Genomic DNA, 27,374 nt, shown 5'->3' with positions numbered 1-27,374 from the left:
GTGCGTGCGTGTGTGCGTTTGCGTGTGTGTGTGTCGAGATACTCACTGGTTGTGTTTCCTGACATCTGGATGATGCATTTGCTGTCCTTCCCCATCTCTCTGGAGTTGAAGGGGCGGACCCGCACCGCCACCTTCACAGAGGCCCCGGACATGGTGCCTCCTGCCTGGGACCAGCCTGCTCTGAGCGCCTGGGAGATGGACAGCAGCACCTGTAAAAGAAAATGAACAGTAGAAAAAGTCAAATCCTGTGTGTGTGTTAATAACGTTAACTATCTGTGAGCTTTTCCCACTGCTATCAACCCTGTCTCTGTTTTTAGTATTGATGTGATATACTTATACCCTATTACTGTGACTGAACCCTACCATTGGTTTCCAGTTGATCACCACAGAGTCAAATAGAGCAACGCTAAGAATCGTAAACATTATACTGTTTCTCTATGGCGTGACCTTATCGTAAACGTTATACTGTAGCTCCATGGTGTGACCTTGTCGTAAACATTATACTGTAGCTCCATGGTGTGACCTTGTCGTAAACTTTATATTGTAGCTCCATGGTGTGACCTTGTTGTAAACATTATACTGTAGCTCCATGGCGTGACCTTATCGTAAACATTATACTGTAGCTCCATGGTGTGACCTTATCGTAAACATTATACTGTAGCTCCATGGTGTGACCTTATTGTAAACATTATACTGTAGCTCCATGGTGTGACCTTGTCGTAAACATTATACTGTAGCTCCATGGTGTGACCTTGTTGTAAACATTATACTGTAGCTCCATGGCGTGACCTTATCGTAAACATTATACTGTAGCTCCATGGTGTGACCTTATCGTAAACATTATACTGTAGCTCCATGGTGTGACCTTGTCGTAAACATTATACTGTAGCTCCAAGTTGTGACCTTGTCGTAAACATTATACTGTTTCTCTATGGTGTGACCTTGTCGTAAACATTATACTGTAGCTCCATGTTGTGACCTTGTCATAAACATTATACTGTAGCTCCATGGTGTGACCTTGTCGTAAACTTTATATTGTAGCTCCATGGTGTGACCTTGTCGTAAACATTATACTGTAGCTCCATGATGTGACCTTATCGTAAACATTATACTGTAGCTCCATGGTGTGACCTTGTCCTAAACATTATACTGTTTCTCCATGGTGTGACCTTGTCGTAAACTTTATACTGTAGCTCCATGGTGTGACCTTATCGTAAACATTATACTGTTTCTCCATGGTGTGACCTTGTCGTAAACATTATACTGTAGCTCCATGGTGTGACCTTGTCGTAAACATTATACTGTAGCTCTATGGTGTGACCTTGTCATAAACATTATACTGTAGCTCCATGGTGTGACCTTGTCGTAAACATTATACTGTAGCTCTATGGTGTGACCTTGTTGTAAACATTATACTGTAGCTCCATGGTGTGACCTTATCGTAAACATTATACTGTAGCTCCATGGTGTGACCTTGTTGTAAACATTATACTGTAGCTCTATGGTGTGACCTTATCGTAAACATTATACTGTAGCTCTATGGTGTGACCTTGTTGTAAACATTATACTGTAGCTCCCTGGTGTGACCTTGTCGTAAACATTATACTGTAGCTCCATGGTGTGACCTTATCGTAAACATTATACTGTTTCTCCATGGTGTGACCTTATCGTAAACATTATACTGTAGCTCCATGGTGTGACCTTGTTGTAAACATTATACTGTAGCTCCATGGTGTGACCTTATCGTAAACATTATACTGTAGCTCTATGGTGTGACCTTGTTGTAAACATTATACTGTAGCTCCATGTTGTGACCTTGTCGTAAACTTTATACTGTTTCTCCACAGTGTTTCATGTTCACCTTGCGTGACTTTGCACCACTATTACACCAGGATATCTGCATCCCAAATGGCATCCTATTCCCTATGTAGTGCACTACTTTAGACCAGGGCCCTAATCAAATGTAGTGCACTATAAAGGCAATAGGGTGCCATTTGGCCCGCAGGTCAGATCACAAAGCCCTTCTGCTGCGTTTCCATTAACAGGAAGGAGGTATAGTGATTCAAGAAACCTCTTCTCCTGGAAGGATAAAGCTCATAAATTACATTAGATCAGCTACAGTAGCTAAGATCCTTGATCACTAAAGATGTAGTACTCCCTCCCTCTGCTCTGTCCGTCCATATCACTATGGCAACCTACTCCTCCGAGAGTCATCGAGCACTCTCAAATCTATAATCTTATTTAAGGGTGATGACCACTGAATTGTAAGAGAGCAGAGAGAGAGAGAGAGAGTGTGTAAACATATGTTTCCCATGCTAATAAAACGTAAAACCTAGAATAATGCATGCAGAGCAGAATTAGGCCAATACCCGCTAATTATCAAAATCCAGAAAAGAGACGTTAAATTCTATAACCACCTAAAAGGAAGCGATTCCCAAACCTTCCATAACAAAGCCATCACCTACTGAGAGATTAACCTGGAGAAGAGTCATGGGGCTCTGTTTACAAACACAAACACACCCCACAGAGCCCCAGGACAGCAACACAAGTAGACCCAACTAAATCATGAGAAATCCAAAAGATTTGACACATTGAAAAGAATTAACAAAAAAACTGAGCAAACTAGAATGCTATTTGGCCCTAAACAGAGATTATACGGTGGCAGAATACCTGACCACTGTGAATGACCCAAACTTAAGGAAAGCTTTGACTATGTATAGACTCAGTGAGCATAGCCTTGCTATTGAGAAAGGCCATCGTAGGCAGACCTGGCTCTCAAGAGAAGACAGGCTATGTGCACACTGCCCACAAAACGAGGTGGAAACTGAGCTGCACATCCTAACCTCCTGCCCAATGTATGATCATATTAGAGACACATGCAGTGCCTTCGGAAAGTATTCAGACCCCTTGACTTTGTCCACATTTTGTTACGTTACAGCCTTATTCTAAAATGGATTAAACAGAAACAAATCCTCATCAATCCACACACACCCCATAATGACACAATACCCCATAATGACACAGTACCCCATAATGACACAACACCCCATAATGATACACTACCCCATAATGACACAGTACCCATAATGACACAATACCCCATAATGACACAATACCCCATAATGACACAATACCGCATAACGACACAATACCCCATAATGACTCACTACCCCATAATGACACAATACCCCATAATGACTCAACACCCCATAATGACACACTACCCCATAATGACTCAACACCCCATAATGAAACAATGAAACCTGTTTTTCTATTGTCATTATGGGGTGTTGAGTCATTATGGGGTGTTGAGTCATTATGGGGTAGTGTGTCATTATGGGGTAGTGAGTCATTATGGGGTGTTGAGTCGTTATGGAGTAGTGTGTCATTATGGGGTAGTGAGTCATTATGGGGTGTTGAGTCATTATGGGGTAGTGTGTCATTATGGGGTAGTGAGTCATTATGGGGTGTTGAGTCATTATGGGGTAGTGTGTCATTATGGGGTAGTGAGTCATTATGGGGTATTGAGTCATTATGGGGTAGTGTGTCATTATGGGGTATTGAGTCATTATGGGGTAGTATGTCATTATGGGGTAGTGAGTCATTATGGGGTAGTGTGTCATTATGGGGTAGTGAGTCATTATGGGGTAGTGAGTCATTATGGGGTATTGAGTCATTATGGGGTAGTGTATTTAGATTGATTGGGGGAATTTAAATACATTTTAGAATAACGCAGTAACCTAACAAAATGTGGAAAAAGGGGTCTGAATATGTTCCCGAAGGCACTGGATTCCCCTCAGATTACATAGACCCACAAAGAATTCAACAACACATCCAATTTTGATAAACTCCCATATCTACTGGGTGAAATACCACAGTGTACCATCACAGCAGCAAGATTTGTGACCTGTTGCCATATTGATTTATCTTCCCTTTTGTAGTTGAACTCTTTGCACATCGCTACAACAATGTATATAGACATAATATGACATTTGAAATGTCTTAAATTGAATTAAATTGAGAAAGAAACACAGAGAGATGGAGAGAGACAGAGAAACAGAGAGAGAGAGAGAGAGAGAGAGAGAGAGAGAGAGAGAGAGAGAGAGAGAGAGAGAGAAAGGAAAATGAGTGACAACTGAACCTGTCTAATCTCAGAACCCAGACCCAAATCTCATGTCAACTGGCCAGCTACTTAATTTGTGTTTAATCGCGAGAGACCTGTCATTCAATTAAATCCATCTGTGTACAAACAAGGCCTCACATCCCCTGGCCCAGACCACCACCAGTGGGCTACAATAGAGGGCGCCTGACTGTGTGGCTGTCTCATGAAAGGAGCATGCATGGTCAGCTCCAGCCGAGGGGAGATGGGAACCTAGCCTAGCGACAACAATAGAAGTGCAGCCACAGCTGAATGACAGGCCGCTTCCTAGGATTACCCTGGTCCAATGACACAGAGACAGACCAGTCAGTCAATCAGTCAGTCAGTCAGTCACACTAGCCCAATAACACAGAGACAGACCAGTCAGTCAGTCAGTCAGTCAGTCAGTTAGTCACCCTGGTCCAATGACACAGAGACAGACCAGTCAGTCAATCAGTCAGTCAGTCAGTCAGTCAGTCAGTCAGCCAGCCAGTCACACTAGCACAATAACACAGAAGACAGACCAGTCAATCAGTCAATCAGTCAGTCAATCAGTCAGTCAATCAGTCAGTCAGTCAGTCAATCAGTCAGTCAGTCAGTCAGTCAGTCAGTCAGTCAGTCAGTCAGTGAGTCAGTCAGCCAGCAAGTCACACTAGCCCAATAACACAGAGACAGACCAGTCAATCAGTCAGTCAGTCAGTCAGTCACAACAGACATAGACTAGACCAGTCAGTCACAACAGACATAGACTAGACCAGTCAGTCACAACAGACATAGACTAGACCAGTCAGTCACAACAGACATAGACTAGACCAGTCAGTCACAACAGACATAGACTAGACCAGTCAGTCACAACAGACATAGACTAGACCAGTCAGTCAGTCAGTCACAACAGACACAGAGCAGATCAGGGTTCAAGACTGGGAGAATACAGGACCTGTAAATAATTTCTGGATAGGATATAATCATATTTCTATAGCAATTAGTTATCAATGAGTTACATACAGTAGGATTACATGCTCAGCTGTCTCTGTAAGGGACTATATTGCATTTCACAGTGTATTTTGACATACTATATTTGGAGATGTGTTTGTGTGCTGTTGAAATCAATGAAAAACCATTAAAAGTCATTATAATAGTGAACGATAATTCACCAGCCTCCCTGTTCGCGTCATTAATATGACCTACTGTTTGACACTATGACAAAATATCTAAAATAATGTTTGGATTTGACGTATAGAATCATAAGCACAATACTAATAGGCCTATAACATATTGGTATAAACACTAATATCACCATGACGGTGGTTGGTGTAAAAACTGCACCGCCACACAAGGCGTAGTTCCTTTCTCCTCATTGGCTGCCCCCTAAGGCCCCTATGGTGTCGGGAACACAAATCAGGATATAAATAGCCTTCAAGTTACCCGACCAGTTCCCAATGTTAAACCATTACCATATCCAAATATAACCTAGTCTATTAATATTTTACTGAGTATGGAATAAAAAAATAAAAACAATTGGAATCATTGTAATCAATTTCCACCATAACACCATAATATCACCATAACATCACCATAATATCACCATAACACCATAACATCACCATAATATCACCATATCACCATAATATCACCATAATATCACCATATCACCATATCACCATAACATCACCATAATATCACCATAATATCACCATAATATCACCATAACTCCATAATATCACCATAACATCACCATAATATCACCATAACACCACCATAACACCATAACATCACCATAACAACATAATATCACCATAACTCCATAATATCACCATAACATCACCATAACACCATAATATCACCATAACTCCATATCACCATAATATCACCATAACACCATAATATCACCATAATATCACCATATCACCATATCACCATATCACCATAATATCACCATAACAACATAATATCACCATAACTCCATAATATCACCATAATATCACCATAACACCATAATATCACCATATCACCATAATTTCACCATAACACCATAATATCACCATGATATCACCATATCACCATAACATCACCATAACATCACCATATCACCATAATATCACCATAATATCACCATAACATCCCCATAACATCACCATATCACCATATCACCATAACATCACCATAACATCACCATATCACCATACTATCACCATAATATCACCATAATATCACCATATCACCATAATATCACCATAATATCACCATAATATCACCATATCACCATAATATCACCATGATATCACCATAACACCATAACACCACAATATCACCATAACACCATAACATCACCATAATATCACCATAACATCACCATAATATCACCATAATATCACCATAACACCATAACATCACCATAATATCACCATAATATCACCATAATATCACCATAACACCATAACATCACCATAACACCATAACACCATAATAACACCATAATATTACCATAACACCATAACACCATAATATCACCATAACACCATAATATCACCAACACCATAATATCACCATAATATCACCATAACACCATAACACCATAACACCATAACACCATAATATCACCATAACACCATAACACCATAATAACACCATAATAACACCATAACACCATAATAACACCATAATATCACCATAACACCATAACACCATAATATCACCATAACACCATAATATCACCAACACCATAATATCACCATAATATCACCATAACACCATAATAACACCATAATAACACCATAACACCATAATATCACCATATCACCATAACACCATAATATCACCATAACACCATATCATCATAACACCATATCATCATAACACCATACCACCAGGCTATTATCTGCTCGGCCTGCGTGTAGGCTTAACCTGACATGAGGTGGGTAGTCTATTTGACTATTTGACTGCCATTTTATAGAAATACTGTAATAATGAGGTTATTAACACAGGCTTTTGATTTAAATAACCTTTGTTATTACTGTTAGGATGCTGTGTGAAATAAGACTCAGATGCACAGGCTATGCATCATATGAGTTTATCATATGTTAGCCTATCTACAATGTACTCCCTGCATCATTTCTGTCATACACTCTTAGGAAAAAGGGTTCCTAAAAGGTTCTTTGGATGTCCCCGTAGGAGAACCCTTTTTGTTCCAGGTAGAACCCTTTTTTGGTTCCAGGTTGAACTATTTTGGGTTCCAGGTTTCCACAGAGGGTTCTACATTGAACCCAAAAGAGTTCAACCTAGAAACAAATGTTGTTCTTCCTGGAACCATGAAGGGTTCTTCAAAGGGTTCTCCTATGGGGACATTTTAGGTTCTAGATAGCACCTTTTTTTCTACTAGTGTAGGCTACAACACATCCCTGTAGCCTATTTGAAATGGACATTTCAGGATAATTCATGACTATTGTATAATGTCGGGCCGGGCCACAGGCACAATTCATTTGCAACCTAATAAATAAGCATAATTCTTCAGGAGGTTGTCAACTGATTTTGCTGCCTAGCCTACCTCCTGAATGACAGGGCAATTCTTATTGTCAACCAGCTCAAAATGATAATAAATAGGTTATAGAGAAAAGTATCGATTATATTTAAGCCCCTAGTTTTCCATCTGTCCTACATGGTCTGAGCTGACAGCTCAATAGCCGCACCCCATCACAATCATTCCTCCCTTCCCTTCCCAGCCCCGGGAGACGCAACACCAAACAAACACTGCCCCATGAATACTGCATTAGTACCAGAACAATGGATCCTACCTCTTTAATGTCCTGTCCGGTTTATGAAGCTTGTTTGCTCTGGTCTCCTCCTCTGTTAAATGTCTTTCTCCCAATTCCAGTTCCTCTCTCTCGTCTTGTTTCCACAGCCTCCAGTCTCCTCTCCTCCGGCTCTGTCTCTCTCTCTCTCTCGTCTTGTTTCCACAGCCTCCAGTCTCCTCTCCTCCGGCTGTGTCTCTCTCTCTGTCTGACTGTCACAGACCAGCTGGCAGCCCACCTCCCTTCTCTTCTCCCCTCCCTCAGAGCAGGAAGAAGACACAAGGCAGATATAACACTACCGGTAGAGGGTATATTCTAGTATAGCCTAGATATCCTGCTCTAGCCTGGGGTCCAGGGAGGGTTTGCGTTGTGTGCTCCACTACTACCTAGAAGACAAAATGTCTCTGTTCTGTTGACTGCCTGCTGCTGCCTACAGGAAGGATGCTGAACTATACTGAGCCGATGATGTCATCACGAGGGAGGTGGCAGCAGCATCAATGCAGCAGAGAGAGGGGGGGGAGGAGGGCTGAGCACCAGGCAGAGAAAGAGAGAGAGAGATAGACAAAGAGAGAGAGAGAGAGAGAGAGAGAGAGAGAGAGAGACAGAGAGAGAAACAGAGAGAGAAACAGAGAGAGAAACAGAGAGAGAGAGAGAGAGACAGAGTGAGAGAGCGATAGAGAGAGAGAGAGAGAGAAACAGAGAGAAACAGAGAGAAACAGAGAGCGAGAGAGAGAGAGAGACAGAGAGAGAGAGAGAAACAGAGAGAGAGAAACAGAGAGAGAAACAGAGAAAGAGCAATAGATTAGGTTCCTCGGGAATAGAACAGACACACATAAGCTCTGCTCTGTCTGTGTTTAGCATTGGAACAGGAATGTTGTAGTGTCTACCTACACACTGTTAAGTTTGTTTTGAATTGAATGGTTGTTTTTACATCTTTAAAGAAGTAGTAGCTTATGGTATAGAGATTGAAGGAGACAGAAATCCTAAGGGTGAATACAGAAAATGGAAATACAGTAGGCTACGTGTGAAATGGAAACCAGCAGCATGTTGATCAGAGTGGTGAATTCATCCTGAGATATCAACCTGTGAAGAGACACCAGGACAAAGGAGCGCTCTGTAGCAAAGAAACCACCAAGTTGTTTAGAGGGCCTGGTTAGTTGGTAGACCACCAAGTTGTTTAGAGGGCCTGGTTAGTTGGTAGACCACCTAGTTGTTTAGAGGGCCTGGTTAGTTGGTAGACCACCAAGTTGTTTAGAGGCCTGGTTAGTTGGTAGACCACCAAGTTGTTTAGAGGGCCTGGTTAGTTGGTAGACCACCAAGTTGTTTAGAGGGCCTGGTTAGTTGGTAGACCACCAAGTTGTTTAGAGGCCTGGTTAGTTGGTAGACCATCAAGTTGTTTAGAGGGGTTGGTTAGTTGGTAGACCACCTAGTTATTTAGAGGGCCTGGTTAGTTGGTAGACCACCAAGTTGTTTAGAGGGGTTGGTTAGTTGGTAGACCACCAAGTTGTTTAGAGGCCTGGTTAGTTGGTAGACCACCAAGTTGTTTAGAGGCCTAGTTAGTTGGTTGGGACACCACCAAGTTGTTTAGAGGCCTGGTTAGTTGGTAGACCACCAAGTTATTTAGAGGGCCTGGTTAGTTGGTTGGGACACCACCAAGTTGTTTAAAGGGCCTGGTTAGTTGGTTGGGACACCACCAAGTTGTTTAGGGTGGATCAAGATGAGATCAGACTGATACATGGACGATGATGGCAGACCTCTTGCCAAGAAGAGAGTTGCTAGGGCAACAACGTACAATTTGGTATCAATAGCACTAGGGGTTATATTTTGGTGGATCACAAACATAGACCGTTGTTTTTGTTCATAGGTTTCTGTTTTTTTTTTATTCTCAAACTGTCTTTGATATGTATACACTGAGTGTACAAAACATTAAGAACACCCGCTCTTTCCATTACATAATATATTTGTATGATTTTTTTTTAAATTTAACCTTTATTTACCTAGGCAAGTCAGTTAAGAACAAATTCTTATTTACTGTCACGACTCCGACCGAAGGTCGCTCCCCTTCCTGTTCGGGGTGGCGCTCGGCGGTCGTCGTCACCGGCCTACTAGGTGCCAATGATCCTCTTTTTCCCCTTGGTCTGTTGATTAGTTACACCTGTGTTTAGTTAGGTTAATTGGTTGGGATTTATTATCCAGCCGGGTGTGCGGGATTATTTTCTGTGTACTATTGTTCACGCCTGTAAATCACGGTTGTCCGTGGTATGTGTGTGTTTTTCTGGACAGTTTAGGTCCCCGTGTTTTGGGGCATTTGTTTGGGTGGTGTTGTTTTCACCGGTGTGGTGAATTAAAAAGTATTCGCTTCCCTGAACTTTCCTGCGGCTGACTTCTTCCTCCACTCCACCCCGGGCATTACATTTACAATGATGGCCTACACCGGCCAAGCCCTACAGAACTCCTAATCACAAGCGGTTGTGATACAGCCTGGATTCAAACCAGAGTGTCTGTAGTGACACTTCTGAGTTCTGAGATGCAGTGCCTTAGACCACTGCGCCACACGGGAGCAATGTAGCTTGACCAGGTGAATCCAGGTGAAAGCTATGATCCCTTATTGATGTCACTTTTTTAAATCCACTTCCATCAGAATAGATAAAGGGGAAGAGACGGGTTAATTAAATAATGATTTTTAAGCCTTCAGCCAATTGTGACATCTATTCAGTATGTGTGCCATTCAGAGGGTAAATGAGCAAGACAAAATATTTAACTGCCTTTAAACTGGGTATGTTAGTAGGTGCCAGGTTCACCGGTTGTGTCAAGAACTGCAACGCTGCAGTTTTTTTTTTCATGCTCAACAGTTTCCTGTTTGTATCAAGAACGGTCCACCACCCAAAGGACATCCAGTCAGCTTGACACAACTGTGGGAAGCATTGGAGTCAACATGGGCCAGCATTCCTGTGGAACACAGGAAGTCCATGCCCCAATGAATGGGGGGGGGGGGGGGGACGGACGGACTCACTATTAGGAAGGTGTTCTTAATGTTTTGTACGCTGTATGTATAATAATGTATAAATGATGGATGGATATGCAGTATTTAATCCTAGATAGTAGCTTCATCTTACCGTAAGATAATTTCCCTATGAGATGCCGATAGAGCAGTATATTACACCTTGTTTAATATATAGACAGACCATTTCTGATACGGTGATTCTGTAAATAAAAGATGCCCTTTTCACCCTGTACTGTCTCTCTGTTGGAGTGCAGGGTTTATGGATCCCTCCCAAATGGTACCCTATTCTTACGGCGCACTACTTTGACCAGGGGCTCTGGTCCAAAAGTAGGGCACTAAATAGGGAATAGGGTGCAATTTGGGATGGTGATTATATCCCATCCCCAAAATGTGAGAGGAAATCTCCTTCTGCTCTTTTTTCAGTAAATCCCATTTCAAGACACCAGTGTAATCCTCTCTCGGTGGTAGGGATTGGAGAATGAGGCGCGGGTGAGGACATCATGAACACAGCTCTTCTTGTTGAGTCAGCTTTGGCTTAGCCCCACAAAGGGGTTGAATTGAGGTATTTTCTCAACAATTCAATTATCTTTGGGAATAATAGGTGTAATATTTATCGTAAATTAATTACAGTACAGCATTGTGTTGGTCTACTTATTGAATACGTGTAGAATCACCTCACAGTTGGGGGAGGCAGCTAGCCTAGTGGTTAGAGCATTGGCCTTGTAACCGAGAGGTGGTTAGAGCATTGGCCTTGTAACCGAGAGGTGGTTAGAGCATTGGCCTTGTAACCGAGAGGTTGTAAGATCAAATCTCTGAGCTGACAAGGTAAAAAAAATCTGTCATTCTGCCCCTGAACAAGTCAGTTAACCCCCTGTTTCTAGGCCGTCATTGTAAATAAGAATTTGTTCAAAACTGATTTGCCTAGTTAAAAAAAACAGCGTTGTGTTGGTCTACTTACTGAATATGTGTAGAAGGTTATCAGCTATTTATTTAGTCAAAATGGGAACCAATGTATTTGTCCTACACAACCAGCTCCACATTTACAAAATGAAAGAAAAATTATTTAACATTTTCTAAATTAATAAACAACAAAAAAGGAAGATATCTTGATTGCATACAGTATGTCTTCACAACCCAGAGTTAAAGAAGTCCTCCAGTGATTTAAAAATAACTTTTCCTGTTGAAAAGCAATATCCCATGTATAAATACAAATATAAAAAGCACGTCAAACTCGTTCCACAGAGGAGCGGGTGTCCGCTGGTTTTTGGTTTCTCCGTTCAATTAAAACCTAGACAACAAGGTGAAGGGAGTTCCTTACTAATCAGTGACCTTAATTAATCAATCGGTCTGATTGTTGGTCTGATGGGACGTTGTGATGTCACCAGCATCCCTCTTGCTTGAGGAACTTCAATGAGTTGGTCTGATGGGACGTCGTGATGTCACCAGCCTCCCCCTCGCTTGAGGAACCTCAATGAGTTGGTCTGATGGGACGTCGTGATGTCACCAGCATCCCCCTCGCTTGAGGAACTTCAATGAGTTGGTCTGATGGGACGTCGTGATGTCACCAGCCTCCCCCTCGCTTGAGGAACTTCAATGAGTTGGTCTGATGGGACGTCGTGATGTCACCAACCTCCCCCTCGCTTGAGGAACTTCAATGAGTTGGTCTGATGGGACGTCGTGATGTCACCAGCCTCCCCCTTGCTTGAGGAACTTCAATGAGTTGGTCTGATGGGACGTCGTGATGTCACCAACCTCCTCCTCGCTTGAGGAACCTCAATGAGTTGGTCTGATGGGACGTCGTGATGTCACCAACCTCCTCCTCGCTTGAGGAACCTCAATGAGTTGGTCTGATGGGACGTCGTGATGTCACCAGCCTCCCCCTCGCTTGAGGAACTTCAATGAGTTGGTCTGATGGGACGTTGTGATGTCACCAGCCTCCCCCTTGCTTGAGGAACAACAGAGGAGCGATAGAGAACAAATGATAAATATCCTGACAAACTCCCCAGTCCCTGCTGGTGACAAGAATACCTATAACATTATGCTGCCACCACAATACTGATGCTGCCACAACAATACTGATGCTGACACCACACTAATTATGCTGCCACCACAATACTGATGCCGCCACCACACTAATGATGCTGCCACCATAATACTGATGCTGCCACCACAATAATGATGCTGCCACCATAATACTGATGCTGCCACCATATTACTGATGCTGCCACCACAATAATGATGCTGCCACCACAATAATGATGCTGCCACCACAATACTGATGCTGCCACCACAATAATGATGCTGCCGCCACAATACTGATGCTGCCACCACACTAATGATGCTGCCACCATAATACTGATGCTGCCACCCCAATACTGATGCTGCCACCATAATACTGATGATGAAAACCACAATACTGATGCTGCCACGACAACACTGATGATGAAAACCACAATACTGATGCTGCCACCACAACACTGATGATGAAAACCACAATACTGATGCTGCCACACAATACTGATGCTGCCACCACAATACTGATGCTGCCACCACAATACTGATGCTGCCACCATAATACTGATGCTGCCACCACAATACTGATGCTGCCACCACAATACTGATGCTGCCACCACAATACTGATGCTGCCACCACAATAATGACGCTGCCACCACAATACTGATGGTGCCACCACACTAATGATGCTGCCACCATAATACTGATGCTGCCACCACAATACTGATGCTGCAACCATAATACTGATGCTGCCACCACAATACTGATGCTGCCACCACAATAATGATGCTGCCACCACTATACGGATGCTGCCACCACAATACTGATGCTGCCACCACAATACTGATGCTGCCACCACAATACTGATGCTGCCGACATAATACTGATACTGCCACCACAATAATGATGCTGCCACCACAATACTGATGCTGCCACCACAATAATAATGCTGCCACAACAATACTGATGCTGCCACCACAATACTGATGCTGCCACCACACTACTGATGCTGCCACAACAATTTTAATGCTGCCACCACAATGCTGCCACACCAATAATGATGCTGCCACCACAAAGACCTCGTCTTTCCCTAAATAATTAAATCTATATTGTTGATTAATACAGTAGTGGTGTATACAGAACACATCATCACATCATCCACACAGTAAATGGTTAAATGAAGCTGTGTAGATTCTAGGCCTGGCTACAGTCTATTGTTGATGAGGTTTGCTCCATAATAATGGCTAGTGGACAGGATGTAGTGTCTAGCTGGCTGATCTAGAAGGTACCGTGCTACTGTAAGGGCAGGCATGCTGGGGTCACTCAGGTTTCAGCCGGGCTGTAACACAATGACATTGTATCATGGTCTATCTCTCAGAGCCATACTGCCACAGCCTCAGGCCTATACATATACACCCATCAGATGAAGAAGGAATATCGTTTAAAAACTACAGAGCCAGAGGCAAACTGATATTCTATCCTCTCCTCTCCTCATTTCCTCTCCTACTCTCTCACATCTCCTCTCCTCTCCTCATTTCCTCTCCTACTCTCTCACATCTCCTCTCTTAATTTCCTCTGCTACTCTCACACATCTCCTCTCCTCATTTCCTCTCCTACTCTCGCACATCCTCTCTCCTCATTTCCTCTCCTACTCTCGCACATCTCCTCTCCTCATTTCCTCTCCTATTCTCTCACATCTCCTTTCCTCATTTCCTCTCCTATTCTCTCACATCTCCTCTCCTCATTTCCTCTCCTACTCTCTCACACCTCCTCTCCTCATTTCCTCTCCTACTCTCTCACATCTCCTCTCCTCATTTCCTCTCCTACTCTCGCACATCTCCTCTCCTCATTTCCTCTCCTATTCTCTCACATCTCCTCTCCTCATTTCCTCTCCTACTCTCTCACACCTCCTCTCATTTCCTCTCCTATTCTCTCACATCTTCTCTCCTCATTTCCTCTCCTACTCTCACATCTCCTCTCCTCATTTCCTCTCCTACTCTCTCACATCTCCTCTTGTCATTTCCTCTCCTACTCTCTCACATCTCCTCTCGTCATCTGCTCTCCTCATTTCCTCTCCTACTCTCTCACATCTCCTCTCCTCATTTCCCCTCCTACTCTCTTACATCTCCTCTCCTCATTTCCTCTCCTACTCTCTCACATCTCATCTTGTCATTTCCTCTCCTACTCTCTCACATCTCCTCTCGTCATCTCCTCTCCTCATTTCCTCTCCTACACTCTCTCCTCTCCTCTCCTTTCTATTCCTCTCCTATCCTCCTCACTTCTCTCCTCTCCTCTCCTTTCTGTTCCTCTCCTCTCTCTCTGTCCTCTCCTTCCTTTGCTCTCTCCTCTACTCCCTCTCCATTCCTCTCCACTTCTCTACTTCCTCTCCTTTCCTCTCTTCTCCTCCTCTCTCCTCTCCTTTAAGTCTCAGTTGAGTGGTACTGTCGCTGTAAATAATGTATTGGTAGAATGAGTTGTTGCTGCTAGGCCAGTATCTGACATGTTTTCTTAAAGAGACGTTACAAACCACCTTTACTTCCCCTTTACTCTTTATGGTCTATAAAATCACTGCGTAATCCTCACAGACAAAGACGTTTATTCGAGTTATGAACAAGATGAGTTACTTTACCACACATTTATCTATTCCATACACCTGATTTAGCTACAAATGAGACACAAACTAGGTCCAGGAGAGATACTTGTGAGGTGTAAAGAGACAGATCTAGATTCAAATCTGTGTTTAAAAGACGTCTCCGAAACTACCTCCTCATGTCGCCATCTACACCACATACCCCCCCCCCCCCACACACACACACACACACACACACACCCCCACCCCCTCTGAGTGGTGCAGTATAAAGACAATAGCTCTCCCACGACACCTGGCCCTGCAAAAAATATTCACACATTTTAGTGAATCATTGCATTAATCAAGTGTGACTCTGCAAGGTGTCGAAAGCGTTCCACAGGGATGCTGGCCCATCTTGACTCCAATGCTTCCCACAGTTGTGTCAAGTTGGCTGTATGTCCTTTGGGGGGTGGACCATTCTTGATACAAACAGGAAACTGTTGAGCGTGAAAAACCCAGCAGCGTTGCAGTTCTTGACACAAACCGGTGCGCCTGGCACCTACTACCATACCTCGTTCAAAGGCACTTCAATATTTTGTCTGGCCCATTCACCCTCTGAATGACACACATACACAATCCATGTCTCAATTATCTCAAGGCTTAAATCCTTCTTTAACCTGTCTCCTCCCCTTCATCTACACTAATTTTGAAGCGGATTTAACAAGTGACATCAATAAGGGATCATAGCTTTCACCTGGATTTACCTGGTCAGTCTGTGTTATTGAAAGAGCAGGAGTTCTTAATGTTTTGTATACTCAGTGTCTATACATGGTGTTTACAGAATGATAATAGCTGCACTCACATGAATCAAGAATACAGCTTTGGCCACACCACGTCTAGTGTAAAAGTTGCAAATCTAATGTTAAAGAGAGATAAATCTCACTAGACATATTTTACTAACATATATCCCCCTGAAAACTAGTTGCTTTATACATGGTACTCGGCTCGTGGGTTCATTCTGTATACAGAGTAAAAGAGAGGTCAACAAACCTCTATCACTGTCTGTAACCACTATCTTACGCAAGCCTTTACTTGCCTGCCTTGGGGGAGGTGCCATCCACAGTATTCCACAGAATATCTGCACACAGACCAGACTTAAAAGCAGAGTCAGTTTGTTTTACTCTTTAGACTAGCAGAACCCGTTTGGTTCCACTCTTTAGACTAGCAGAACCCATTTGTTCCACTCTTTAGACTAGCAGAACCCGTTTGTTTCACTCTTTAGACTAGCAGAACCCGTTTGTTCCACTCTTTAGACTAGCAGAACCCGTTTTGTTCCACTCTTTAGACTAGCAGAACCCGTTTGTTCCACTCTTTAGACTAGCAGAACCCGTTTGTTTCACTCTTTAGACTAGCCCAGGTAGTCCTGCAGTAATGGAGCCTGGGTCGACCGTGAGTGCAGTGAGGAGTAGCAGGGTTCTGTGTGGCACAGAGATACGGCCTGCTCTGATTGTCATCAAGGAGGGAAAGATACACAAAATCCTCCCAGACTCCAGTGGTTCTACTGGGGATACTGCTGCTGGCTCTGAGGTAGGTATTGATTGGCTCTCTGGCTTCTGCTCAATTTGGTATTTTTATTGTTGTTTTTTTGTGTGTTAATTATGACTTTGTTTGTTCAGAATGTTTGCGTAATAATTTCCTATGAAGAAAAACACTTCCCAGTTCAACTAGTTCTCACAGTTTAACGTCAGAATTAGACGTTAATGTTTCTCAAAACGTCAAATTTTGAAGTTGTTGCAAACTTCAAATTTCAAAGTGTTTTAGGTTAAGTTTAGGTATTAATGCAACATTTTTAAGGTTAGGGTTAATTTCAGGCATTAACTCAGAATGGTTAAGGTTTGGGATAGGTTTAAAACAAATATCTCAACAACAAAAAATTATATAGCTGGATTTGAACTTGCGACCTTTGGAATCAGAGGCAGATTCACCCACTATCCCTGTCCACAGCACCTAACCAAAACGTACTTGAACGTAACAGCGCTCACTGTTGCCCCTAGTGGCTGGTTTCCACATCATCTCCTGACGTACTCAAACATGGATGGAAGTCAAATACTGAATTAAGCTAGCAGTGTTTTTTTTTTTTTTTTTTACCTTTATTTTACTAGGCAAGTCAGTTAAGAACAAATTCTTGCTGCTGAGGAGAGCGAGAGAAAGTTGCACAGTAGCCTGCATTTGACCGAGCCAACATTCTTCTCATCTGAGTCCACTACAATATACCCATTTGTCCTCAAACTGTCGTTTTACTTAAATGTAAAAAAAAAAACTGGAGGCCATTTTAATTTAAGTAAAGATGGAGGCCATTTTAATTGATGTAAAACACAGGCTACTGTGCAACTTTCAGGTAGGATTGATCCCCTCCCCCTTCCTGCCCATCAATACCGAGCCGTCCAGGAAGGCTCACGTTGCTCCGGACGACCAGGAAGCTCTCTGAAGCTGACGTGAGGAAAACTTTGCCTGGATCCTGAACTTCCCTGATGGACCGACCACAGGCTGTGAAGATTGACAACAACACCTCCTCCACACTGACTCTTATCACAGCCCCCCCCCCCCCCCCCCCCCCAGTGGTGTTTCCTCAGCCCTCTGCTGTACTCCCTGTTCGCCCATGACTGCTTGCTTTGCACGACACCAACTCCACCATCAAGTTTGCTGATGACACCACGGTTATAGGTCTTTCCGAGTCAGCCTATCCAGAGGAGGCAAGTGAACTGGCATTGTAGTGCCAGGACAACAACCTCTACCTCAACGTCAGCAAAACAAGGGAGTTGATTGTTGACTTCAGAAAGCAGAGGAGGGAACATGCCCCTAACCACATTAACAGGAGTACAGTCGAGAGTCGGCTTTTAACTTCCTCTGCGTCCACATCACATCATCACTTGCCGTGGACCAACAACAACAACACTCTTGTTAAGATGGTGCAACAGCGACTCTACATTCTATGGCGTCTGAAGATATTAGGCCTCCCTGGGTCCTTTCCAAATACTACTGACGCACCAACCGAGAGCGTCCTGACAAATTGCATCACAACCGCAAGGCCCTACAGTGTGTGGTGAAGACAGCCCAGTACATCACTGGGTCCATGTTCCCACGCATCCAGGACATCTACCTGAAAACAGTGCCTGAGGATGTCCTGCAGCATCATCAAGGACCCCACACACCCACCAGCCACGAGCTGTTTACTCCTTGACTATAAGGCAGATGTTATCGGCGCATGAGGTCGTATACCATCAGCCTCAGTTTATATTTACAAACCATCAGATTGCTGAACACTTGAACTGGACTGACCAAATCAAATCAAATGTTATTTGTCACATGTGCTGAATACAACAGGTGCAGACCTTACCGTGAAATGCCTACTTACAATCCCTTAACCAACAATGCAGTTATATATAAGTTAAGCAAATTTTTACTAAATAAACTAAAGAATGTGGGGGCTCTATGCAAATAGTCCGAATAGCCATTTGATTAACTGTTCAGCAGTCTTATGACGCTGTTAAGGAGCATTTTGTACCTAGACTTGGTGCTCCGCTACCGCTTGTCATGCTGTAGCAGAGAGAACAGTCTATGACTAGGGTGGCGTTCCTCTGACACCGCCTGGAATAGAGGTCCTGGATGGCAGGAAGCTTGGCCCCAGTGATGTACTGGGCCGTGCACACCAACTATCATGGTCCAAACATAGTAACACAGTTGTGAAGAGGGCACGGCAATGCATATTCCCCCTCAGGAGAAACTGCTTATGACCATGATAACCCTCTGTAGTGCCTTGCGGTCAGATGCCAAGCAGTTTCCATACCAGGCGGTGATGCAACCAGTCAGGATGGTCTCGGTGGTGCAGCTGTATAACTTTTTGAGGATCTGAGGACCCATGTCAAATCTTTTCAGTCACCTGAGGGGGAATATGCATTGCATTGTCTTTGTGCTTGTCTCCACCATCCTAAAGGTGTCGCCCATCTTCCCCATTATCCCCAGTGTATTTATACCTGTGGTCTCTGTTTGTCTATAGACAGTTTGTTTACCTTGTTCATACCTACCAGCGTTTCTTCCCCTGCTCCTGCCTGTTTTCCTGCTCCTGTTTTCTAGTCCTTCCCTGTTTTGACCTTCTGCCTCCCCTGACCCTGAGACTGCCTGCCGTTCTGGGCCCTTTATACCTTCTCCAGATTATTGACCCCTGCCTGCCTTGACCTGTATTTTGCCTGCCCCTGTTGTTCGGAATAAACTTTTGTTTCTTCTACACTGTCTGCATATGGGGCTTACCTTAAACGTGTTATAAGGTGGTTTATAGTATGTATATTTATTTATAGTTTTTTTTCTCCTCTGGTTGCACATGTGACATGTATAAATGAGCTAAAGCTGAGTGCCGTCTCGGGATGAGCATTTTCTTGTTTGCTTATGGCCTTATACAGCTCGTTGAGTGCGGTTTTAGTGCCAGCATCGGTTTGTGGTGGTTATTAGACAGCTACGAAAAATACAGATGAAAACTCTCTTGGTAAATAGTGTGGTCTACAGCTTATCATGAGGTACTCTACCTCACTCAAAACAAAACCTTGAGACTTCTTTAATATTAGATCTCACTCACCAGTTGTTATTGACAAATAGACACACACCCCTCGTAGCTGTTCTGTCTTGTCGATGCACGGAAACCCCCTGTATATTATCCATGTCGTCGTTCAGACACGACCTGATGAAACAGATGTTTTTAATGTCCCATTGGTAGGATAGTCTCAAATGGAATTCATCCAGTTTATTCTCCAATGATTGCACGTTGGCCAATAGGACGGATGGTAGAGGCGGGTTACCAACTCGCCTACAAATTCTCACAAGCCACCCGGATCCCTTGTATCAGCGCCTCCTCTTTCATGCGAATGACGGGTGCAGAAGTAAATCTTTCGCGTCTGACTCGTTAAAGAATGTTCGAGGTGAGTAATCGCTGCTCTGATATCCAGTAACTCTTTTCTGTCGTAAGAGACTGTGGCACACACGTACTCATTCACGCACACACCCTCCCACAGACAACCACATATGCACACACACACACACACAAACACACACACACACACACACACACATACACACACACACACACACACACACACACACACACACACACATAAACTCGGCAACAACAAAAAAACAGGACCCTGTCTTTCAAAGATCATTCGTAAAAATCCAAATAACTTCACAGATCTTCATTGTAAAGGGTTTAAACACTGTTGCCCATGCTTGTTCAATGAACCATAAACAATTAATGAGCATGCACCTGTGGAATGGTTGTTAAGACAATAACAGCATACAGATGGTAGGAAATTAAGGTCACAGTTATGAAAACTTAAGACACTAAAGAGGCCTTTCTACTGACTCTGAAAAACACAAAAAAGAAAGGTGCCCAGGGTCCCTGCTCATCTGCGTGAACATGCCTTAGGCATGCTGCAAAGAGGCATAAGGACTGCAGATGTGGCCAGGGCAATAAATTGCAATGTCCGTACTGTGAGACGCCTAAGACAGCTACAGTGAGACAGGACGGACTGCTGATCGTCCTCACAGTGGCAGACCACGTGTAACAACACCTGCACATGATCAGTACATCCGAACATCACACCTGCGGGACAGGTACAGGATGGCAACAACAACTGCCCGAGTTACACCAGGAATGCACAACCTATCCTTCAGACTGTCCGCATAAACCCACCGTTGCTAGACAAGACAGGACTGGCAAAAAGTGCTCTTCACTGACAAGTCGCACCATTTGTCTCACCACGGGTGATGGTCGGTTTTCGCGTTTATCGTCGAAGGAATGAGCGTTACACCGAGGCCTGTACTCTGGAGCGGTATCGATTTGGAGGTGGGGAGGTGTGTCACATCATCATCGGACTGAACTTGTTGTCATTGTAGGCAATCTCAACGCTGTGCATTACAGGAAGAGTGGGGTAACATCTCACAGCAATAACTGGCAAATCAGGTGCAGTCCATGAGGAGGAGATGCACTGCAGTACTTAATGCAGCTGGTGGCCACACCAGATACTGACTGTTACTTTTTATTTTGACCCCGCCTTTGTTCAGGGACACATTATTCCATTTCTATTAGTCACATGTCTGTGGAACATGTTCAGTTTGTAACAGTTGTTGAATCTTGTTATGTCCGTACAAATATTTACACGTTAAGTTTGCTGAAAATAAACGCAGTTGACAGTGAGAGGACGTTTCATTTTTTGCTGAGTTTATATACACTGAGTGTACAAAACAATAAGGACACTTTAATATTGAGTCACCCAATTTGTTGACTCTACAAGGTGTCGAAAGTGTTCCACAGGAATGCTGGCCCATATTGACTCCAATCCTTCCCACAGTTGTGTCAAGTTGGCTGGATGTCCTTTGGTTGGTGGACCATTTTTTAAACACATGGGAAACTGTTGAGGGTGAAAAACCCTGCAGCCTTGCAGTTCTTAACACAACCGGTGCGCCTGGCACCTACTACCATACCCCGTTCAAAGGCACTTAAATATTTTGTCTTCTCCATTCACCCTCTGAATGGCACACAAACAAAATCCGTGTCTCAATTATCTCCTCCCCTTCATCTACACTGATTGAAGTGGATTTAACAAGTGAAGATCATAGCTTTCACCTGGATAACCACATGGAAAAAGCAGGTGTCCCTAGTGTCTTGTGCACTCATTGTAAATTCATGCTACACACACAGCACAATTTTTTATTTATCTAACTGGGCAAGTCAGTTAAGAACAAATACCTATTTACAATGTTGGCCTAGGGGTAGTGGGTTAACTGCCTTGTTCAGGGGCAGAACAACAGATTTTGACCTTGTCAGATTCAATCCACCAACCTTGCAGTTACTAGCTTAACACTCTCACCAATAGGCTACCTGCCGCCCAAATTGCTGCTACGAGATTTGTTTTCACTATTACTTATACTGCACAATTTAATCACTTGCCCCCCCCCCCCCCCATCCCATTTACTCTGATACATGTGTAAATAATTGTACTATAATTGCGACTTCCTGTATAATACTTATACTTACGTATTCATTATATTCTTATCTTATCTTTAATTATTTATTTATTTTTTCTTATTGTTGTTGCAATATAGAGAAGGAACCTGAAATAAGCATTTCGTTGGACAGTGTATACCATGTGTATCCTGTACATAAGACTAATACAACTGGAAACTTAAAACTTGGTTCTCTGGCTCACTTCCTCCCCCTGTTGGAGAGAAAAGATACTGTCATTCAGTTTATTTATTTCTCACCCATTTGTAGTTCAATCGGGGCTATTTTGTGGCCTAGATTGCTGAAAAATGTAATTACACTGTAATAACATCTGTATTACTACATCTGTGTCCCAAATACCACCCTATTCCCTACACAGTGCACTACGTTTTGACCAGAGTCCTATGAGCCCTAAGGGGCACTGGTCAAAAGTAGTCCACTATATAGGGAATGAGGTGCAATTTGGCCATTACTGATTGAGCATTACTATGAAGGTGTATAACTATTTTTAATGGTGTATCTTAACCCTGGTCCTGGGACCCAAGAGTGTGCACATGTTTGTTTAATTAATCCCTAGCACTACACAGCTGATTCAAATCCTCAACTCATCATCAAGTTTGGATGATTTGAATCAGGTAAGGCAAAAAAAAATTAAAAAAATAAAACCCTTTGGGTCCCCAGGACCAGGTTATAAATTATAAATAGTTATACATGTTCATGGTAATGGCCAGGACCAGGATTGAGATACACTGATCTATAATGTAGCATTACTGACGTATCATTACTGACGTAGCATTATAGCTGACGTAGCATTATTGCTGACGTAGCATTACTGACGTAGCATTACTGACGTAGTTTTAATGATGTAGCATTGCTGACGTGGCATTGCTGACTTGGCATTACTGACGTGGCCTTACTGCCGTAGCATTGCTGACGTAGCATTGCTGACGTAGCATTACTGACGTAGCATTACTGACGTAGCATTACTGACGTGGCTTTACTGACGTAGCATTGCTGACGTAGCATTACTGACGTGGCTTTACTGACGTAGCATTACTGACGTAGCATTACTGACGTAGCATTACTGACGTGGCTTTACTGACGTAGCATTACTGACGTAGCATTACTGACGTAGCATTACTGATGTAGCATTACTGACGTAGCATTGCTGACGTAGCATTGCTGACGTAGCATTGCTGACGTAGCATTGCTGACGTAGCATTACTGACGTAGCATTACTGATGTAGCATTACTGACGTGGCTTTACTGATGTAGCTTTAGATCAGTATGGGCTCCCAAGTGGCGCAGTGGTAATAAGGCACTGCATCTCAGTGCAAGAGGTGTCACTACTGGTTCGTATCCAGGCTGAATCACATCTGGCCATGATTGGGAGTCCCATAGAGTGGCGCAGAATAGTCCCAGCGTCGCCGGGGTAGGCCGTCATTGAAAATAAGAATCTGTTCTTAGCTGACTTGCCTAGTTAAATAAAGGTACAAATAATCACATTTACTGATGTAGCTTTACTGTGATTTCTATTTATTATGGATCCCCATTAGTTCCTGCCAAGGCAGCAGCTACTCTTCCTGGGGTTTATTATGGATCTCCATTAGTTCCTGCCAAGGCAGCAGCTACTCTTCCTGGGGTTTATTATGGATCCCCATTAGTTCCTGCCAAGGCAGCAGCTACTCTTCCTGGGGTTTATTATGGATCCCCATTAGTTCCTGCCAAGGCAGCAGCTACTCTTCCTGGGGTTTATTATGGAAACCCATTAGTTCCTGCCAAGGCAGCAGCTACTCTTCCTGGGGTTTATTATGGATCCCCATTAGTTCCTGCCAAGGCAGCAGCTACTCTTCCTGGGGTTTATTATGGTTCCCCATTAGTTCTTGTCAAGGCAGCAGCTACTCTTCCTGGGGTGTATTATGGATCCCCATTAGTTCCTGCCAAGGCAGCAGCTACTCTTCCTGGGGTTTATTATGGATCCCCATTAGTTCTTGCCAAGGCAGCAGCTACTCTTCCTGGGGTTTATTATGGATCCCCATTAGTTCCTGCCAAGGCAGCAGCTACTCTTCCTGGGGTTTATTATGGATCCCCATTAGTTCCTGTTGAGGCAGTAGCTACTCTTCCTGGTATTTATTATGGATCCCCATTAGTTCCTGCCAAGGCAGCAGCTACTCTTCCTGGTATTTATTATGGATCCCCATTAGTTCCTGCCAAGGCAGCAGCTACTCTTCTTGGGATCCAGCAGAATTAAGGCAGTTATACATTTTTTATACATTACAATAAATTCACAACAGATTTTACAACATATTAAGTGTATGCCCCCAGTCCCCTATTCTACTACCACACATCTACTGTACAACACAAAATCCATGTGCACATGTGTGTATAGTGCGTATGATATTGTGTGTTTGTATGCATGTGTCTGTTTGTGTTGCTTCAAGTCCCCATTGTTCCATAAAGTTTATTTTTTATCTGTTTTTTAAATCTAATTTTACTGCTTGCATGAGTTTCCTGATGTGGAATAGAGTTCCATGTAGTCATGGCTCTATGTAGTACTGTGCGCCTCCTATAGTCTGTTCTGGACTTGGGGACTGTGAAGAGACCTCTGGTGGCGTGTCTAGTGGGGTATGCATGGGTGTCTGAGCTGTGTGCTAGTAGTTCAGCTTGGTGCATTCAACATGTCAATACGTCTCACAAATACAAGTAGTGATGAAGTCGATCTCTCCTCCGCTTTGAGCCAGGAGAGATTGACATGCATATTATTAATATTAGCTCTCTGTGTACATCCAAGGGCCAGCTGTGCTGCCCTGTTCTGAGACAATTGCAATTTTCCTAAGTCCTTTATTTTGGCACCTGACCACATGACTGAACAGTAGTCCAGGTGTGACAAAACTAGGGCCTGTGGGACCTGCCTTGTTCATAGTGTTGTGAAGAAGGTAGAAACTAGGGCCTGTAGGACCTGCCTTGTTGATAGTGATGTTAAGAAGGTAGAAACTAGGGCCTGTAGGACCTGCCTTGTTGATAGTGATGTTAAGAAGGTAGAAACTAGGGCCTGTAGGACCTGCCTTGTTGATAGTGTTGTTAAGAATATAGAAACTAGGGCCTGTAGGACCTGCCTTGTTGATAGTGTTGTTAAGAAGGTAGAAACTAGGGCCTGTAGGACCTGCCTTGTTGATAGTGATGTTAAGAAGGTAGAAACTAGGGCCTGTAGGACCTGCCTTGTTGATAGTGTTGTTAAGAAGTTAATAAAGTTAATTAATGTAGTCATTTCAGTCGCTGTGCTAGCTGATGTGTATATTGAGTCATCCACATACATAGACACACTGGCTTTACTCAAAGCCAGTGGCATGTCGTTAGTAAAGATTGAAAAAAGTAAGGGGCCTAGACAGCTGCCCTGGGGAATTCCTGATTCTACCTGGATTATGTTGGAGAGGCTGCCATTAAAGAACACCCATCTGTGTTCTGTTAGACAGGTAACTCTTTATCCACATTATAGAAGGGGGTGTAAAGCCATAGCACATACGTTTTTCCAGCAGCAGACTATGATCGACAATGTCAAAATCCACACCGAAGTCTAACAAAACAGCCCCCCACACAATCTTTTTTTCATTAATTTCTCTCAGCCAATCATCAGTTATTTCATGGCTGGTGCTATGACATGTATAGCTGTATCTATAACATATATTTGTTACACTGATGGTAGGTGTTGGATGTGGGAGACCATCTGGTGATGCCTGGTATCGTGGACTGTCACGTCCATGTGAATGAACCGGGTCGCACCACCTGGGAGGGATTCTGGACCGCCACGAGGGCCGCTGCTGCAGGAGGGGTCACTACCATAGTGGACATGCCCCTGTAAGTCACTACCATAGTGGACATGTCCCTGTAAATCACTACCATAGTAGACATGTCCCTGTAAATCACTACCATAGTAGACATGTCCCTGTAAATCACTACCATAGTAGACATGCCCCTGTAAATCACTACCATAGTGGACATGTCCCTGTAAATCACTACAAAGTTTAGTTAAGTTGATTAATTCTTCCATTTTAAAAACAAGCACACATACTACTACTACTACTACTACTACATGTACATGAGTAGAATCATGGAGGGTAAAGTCTGGGATTCATTTCCATTGTGGTCCTCTTGCCAAGAACATCCATTGTGGTCCTCTTGCCAAGAACAACAGCCCCGTCACAATTAGCTCCCTACCCCTTCCCTTGGTCCTAACCCTTCAATGTTTGCAGATTTGTAATTTGAATATTTTCTGGTTATGCCTATCCAGACCCTTCAGATTTGTAATTTGAATATTTTCTGGTTATGCCTATCCAGACCCTTCAGATTTGTAATTTGAATATTTTCTGGTTATGCCTATCCAGACCCTTCAGATTTGTAATTTGAATATTTTCTGGTTATGCCTATCCAGACCCTTCAGATTTGTAATTTGAATATTTTCTGGTTATGCCTATCCAGACCCTTCAGATTTGTAATTTGAATATTTTCTGGTTATGGATATCCAGACCCTTCAGATTTGCAGACATGGAGGACTTAGAGCCAAACGGGTATGGGTAAGGAGTGATACATGGAGGAGTTAGAGCCAAACGGGTATGGGTAAGGAGTGATACATGGAGGAGTTAGAGCCAAACGGGTATGGGTAAGGAGTGATACATGGAGGAGTTAGAGCCAAACGGGTATGGGTAAGGAGTGATACATGGAGGAGTTAGAGCCAAACGGGTATGGGTAAGGAGTGATACATAGTGGAGTTAGAGCCAAACGGGTATGGGTAAGGAGTGATACATGGAGGAGT

The 27,374-nt window shown here is 43.3% G+C and overlaps 2 protein-coding genes across 3 annotated transcripts in view; one reads left to right on the top strand and one right to left on the bottom strand.

Annotated features, from left to right (window-relative positions):
* Positions 1-8,510, bottom strand: part of LOC139409574 (kinesin family member 1Aa) — a 193,283-nt gene extending 184,773 nt beyond the window's left edge. The window contains 2 exon segments of the mRNA XM_071154935.1: positions 47-209; positions 7,930-8,510. Of these exon segments, the coding sequence (XP_071011036.1) occupies positions 47-152 (106 nt within the window). The 5' untranslated portion in view covers positions 153-209; positions 7,930-8,510.
* An 8,122-nt stretch (positions 8,511-16,632) lies between these two features.
* The window catches only part of LOC139410288 (allantoinase, mitochondrial), a 36,929-nt gene continuing 26,187 nt past the window's right edge, over positions 16,633-27,374 (top strand). Inside the window, exons 1-3 of one of the 2 annotated variants that reach the window (XM_071155777.1) lie at positions 16,794-16,895; positions 16,927-17,100; positions 26,268-26,419. In XM_071155777.1, the coding sequence (XP_071011878.1) occupies positions 16,945-17,100; positions 26,268-26,419 (308 nt within the window). In that variant the 5' untranslated portion in view covers positions 16,794-16,895; positions 16,927-16,944. Of the gene's footprint in view, positions 17,101-26,267; positions 26,420-27,374 lie in introns of both variants that reach the window. The other variant, XM_071155776.1, reaches the window with a different exon arrangement.

Source organism: Oncorhynchus clarkii, chromosome 5, assembly GCF_045791955.1.
Source record: "Oncorhynchus clarkii lewisi isolate Uvic-CL-2024 chromosome 5, UVic_Ocla_1.0, whole genome shotgun sequence".
In the NCBI taxonomy this organism is placed as follows: Eukaryota; Metazoa; Chordata; class Actinopteri; order Salmoniformes; family Salmonidae; genus Oncorhynchus; species Oncorhynchus clarkii.
Note: the sequence above shows the minus strand (reverse complement) of the source record. Positions and strands in the feature narration are given on the sequence as shown.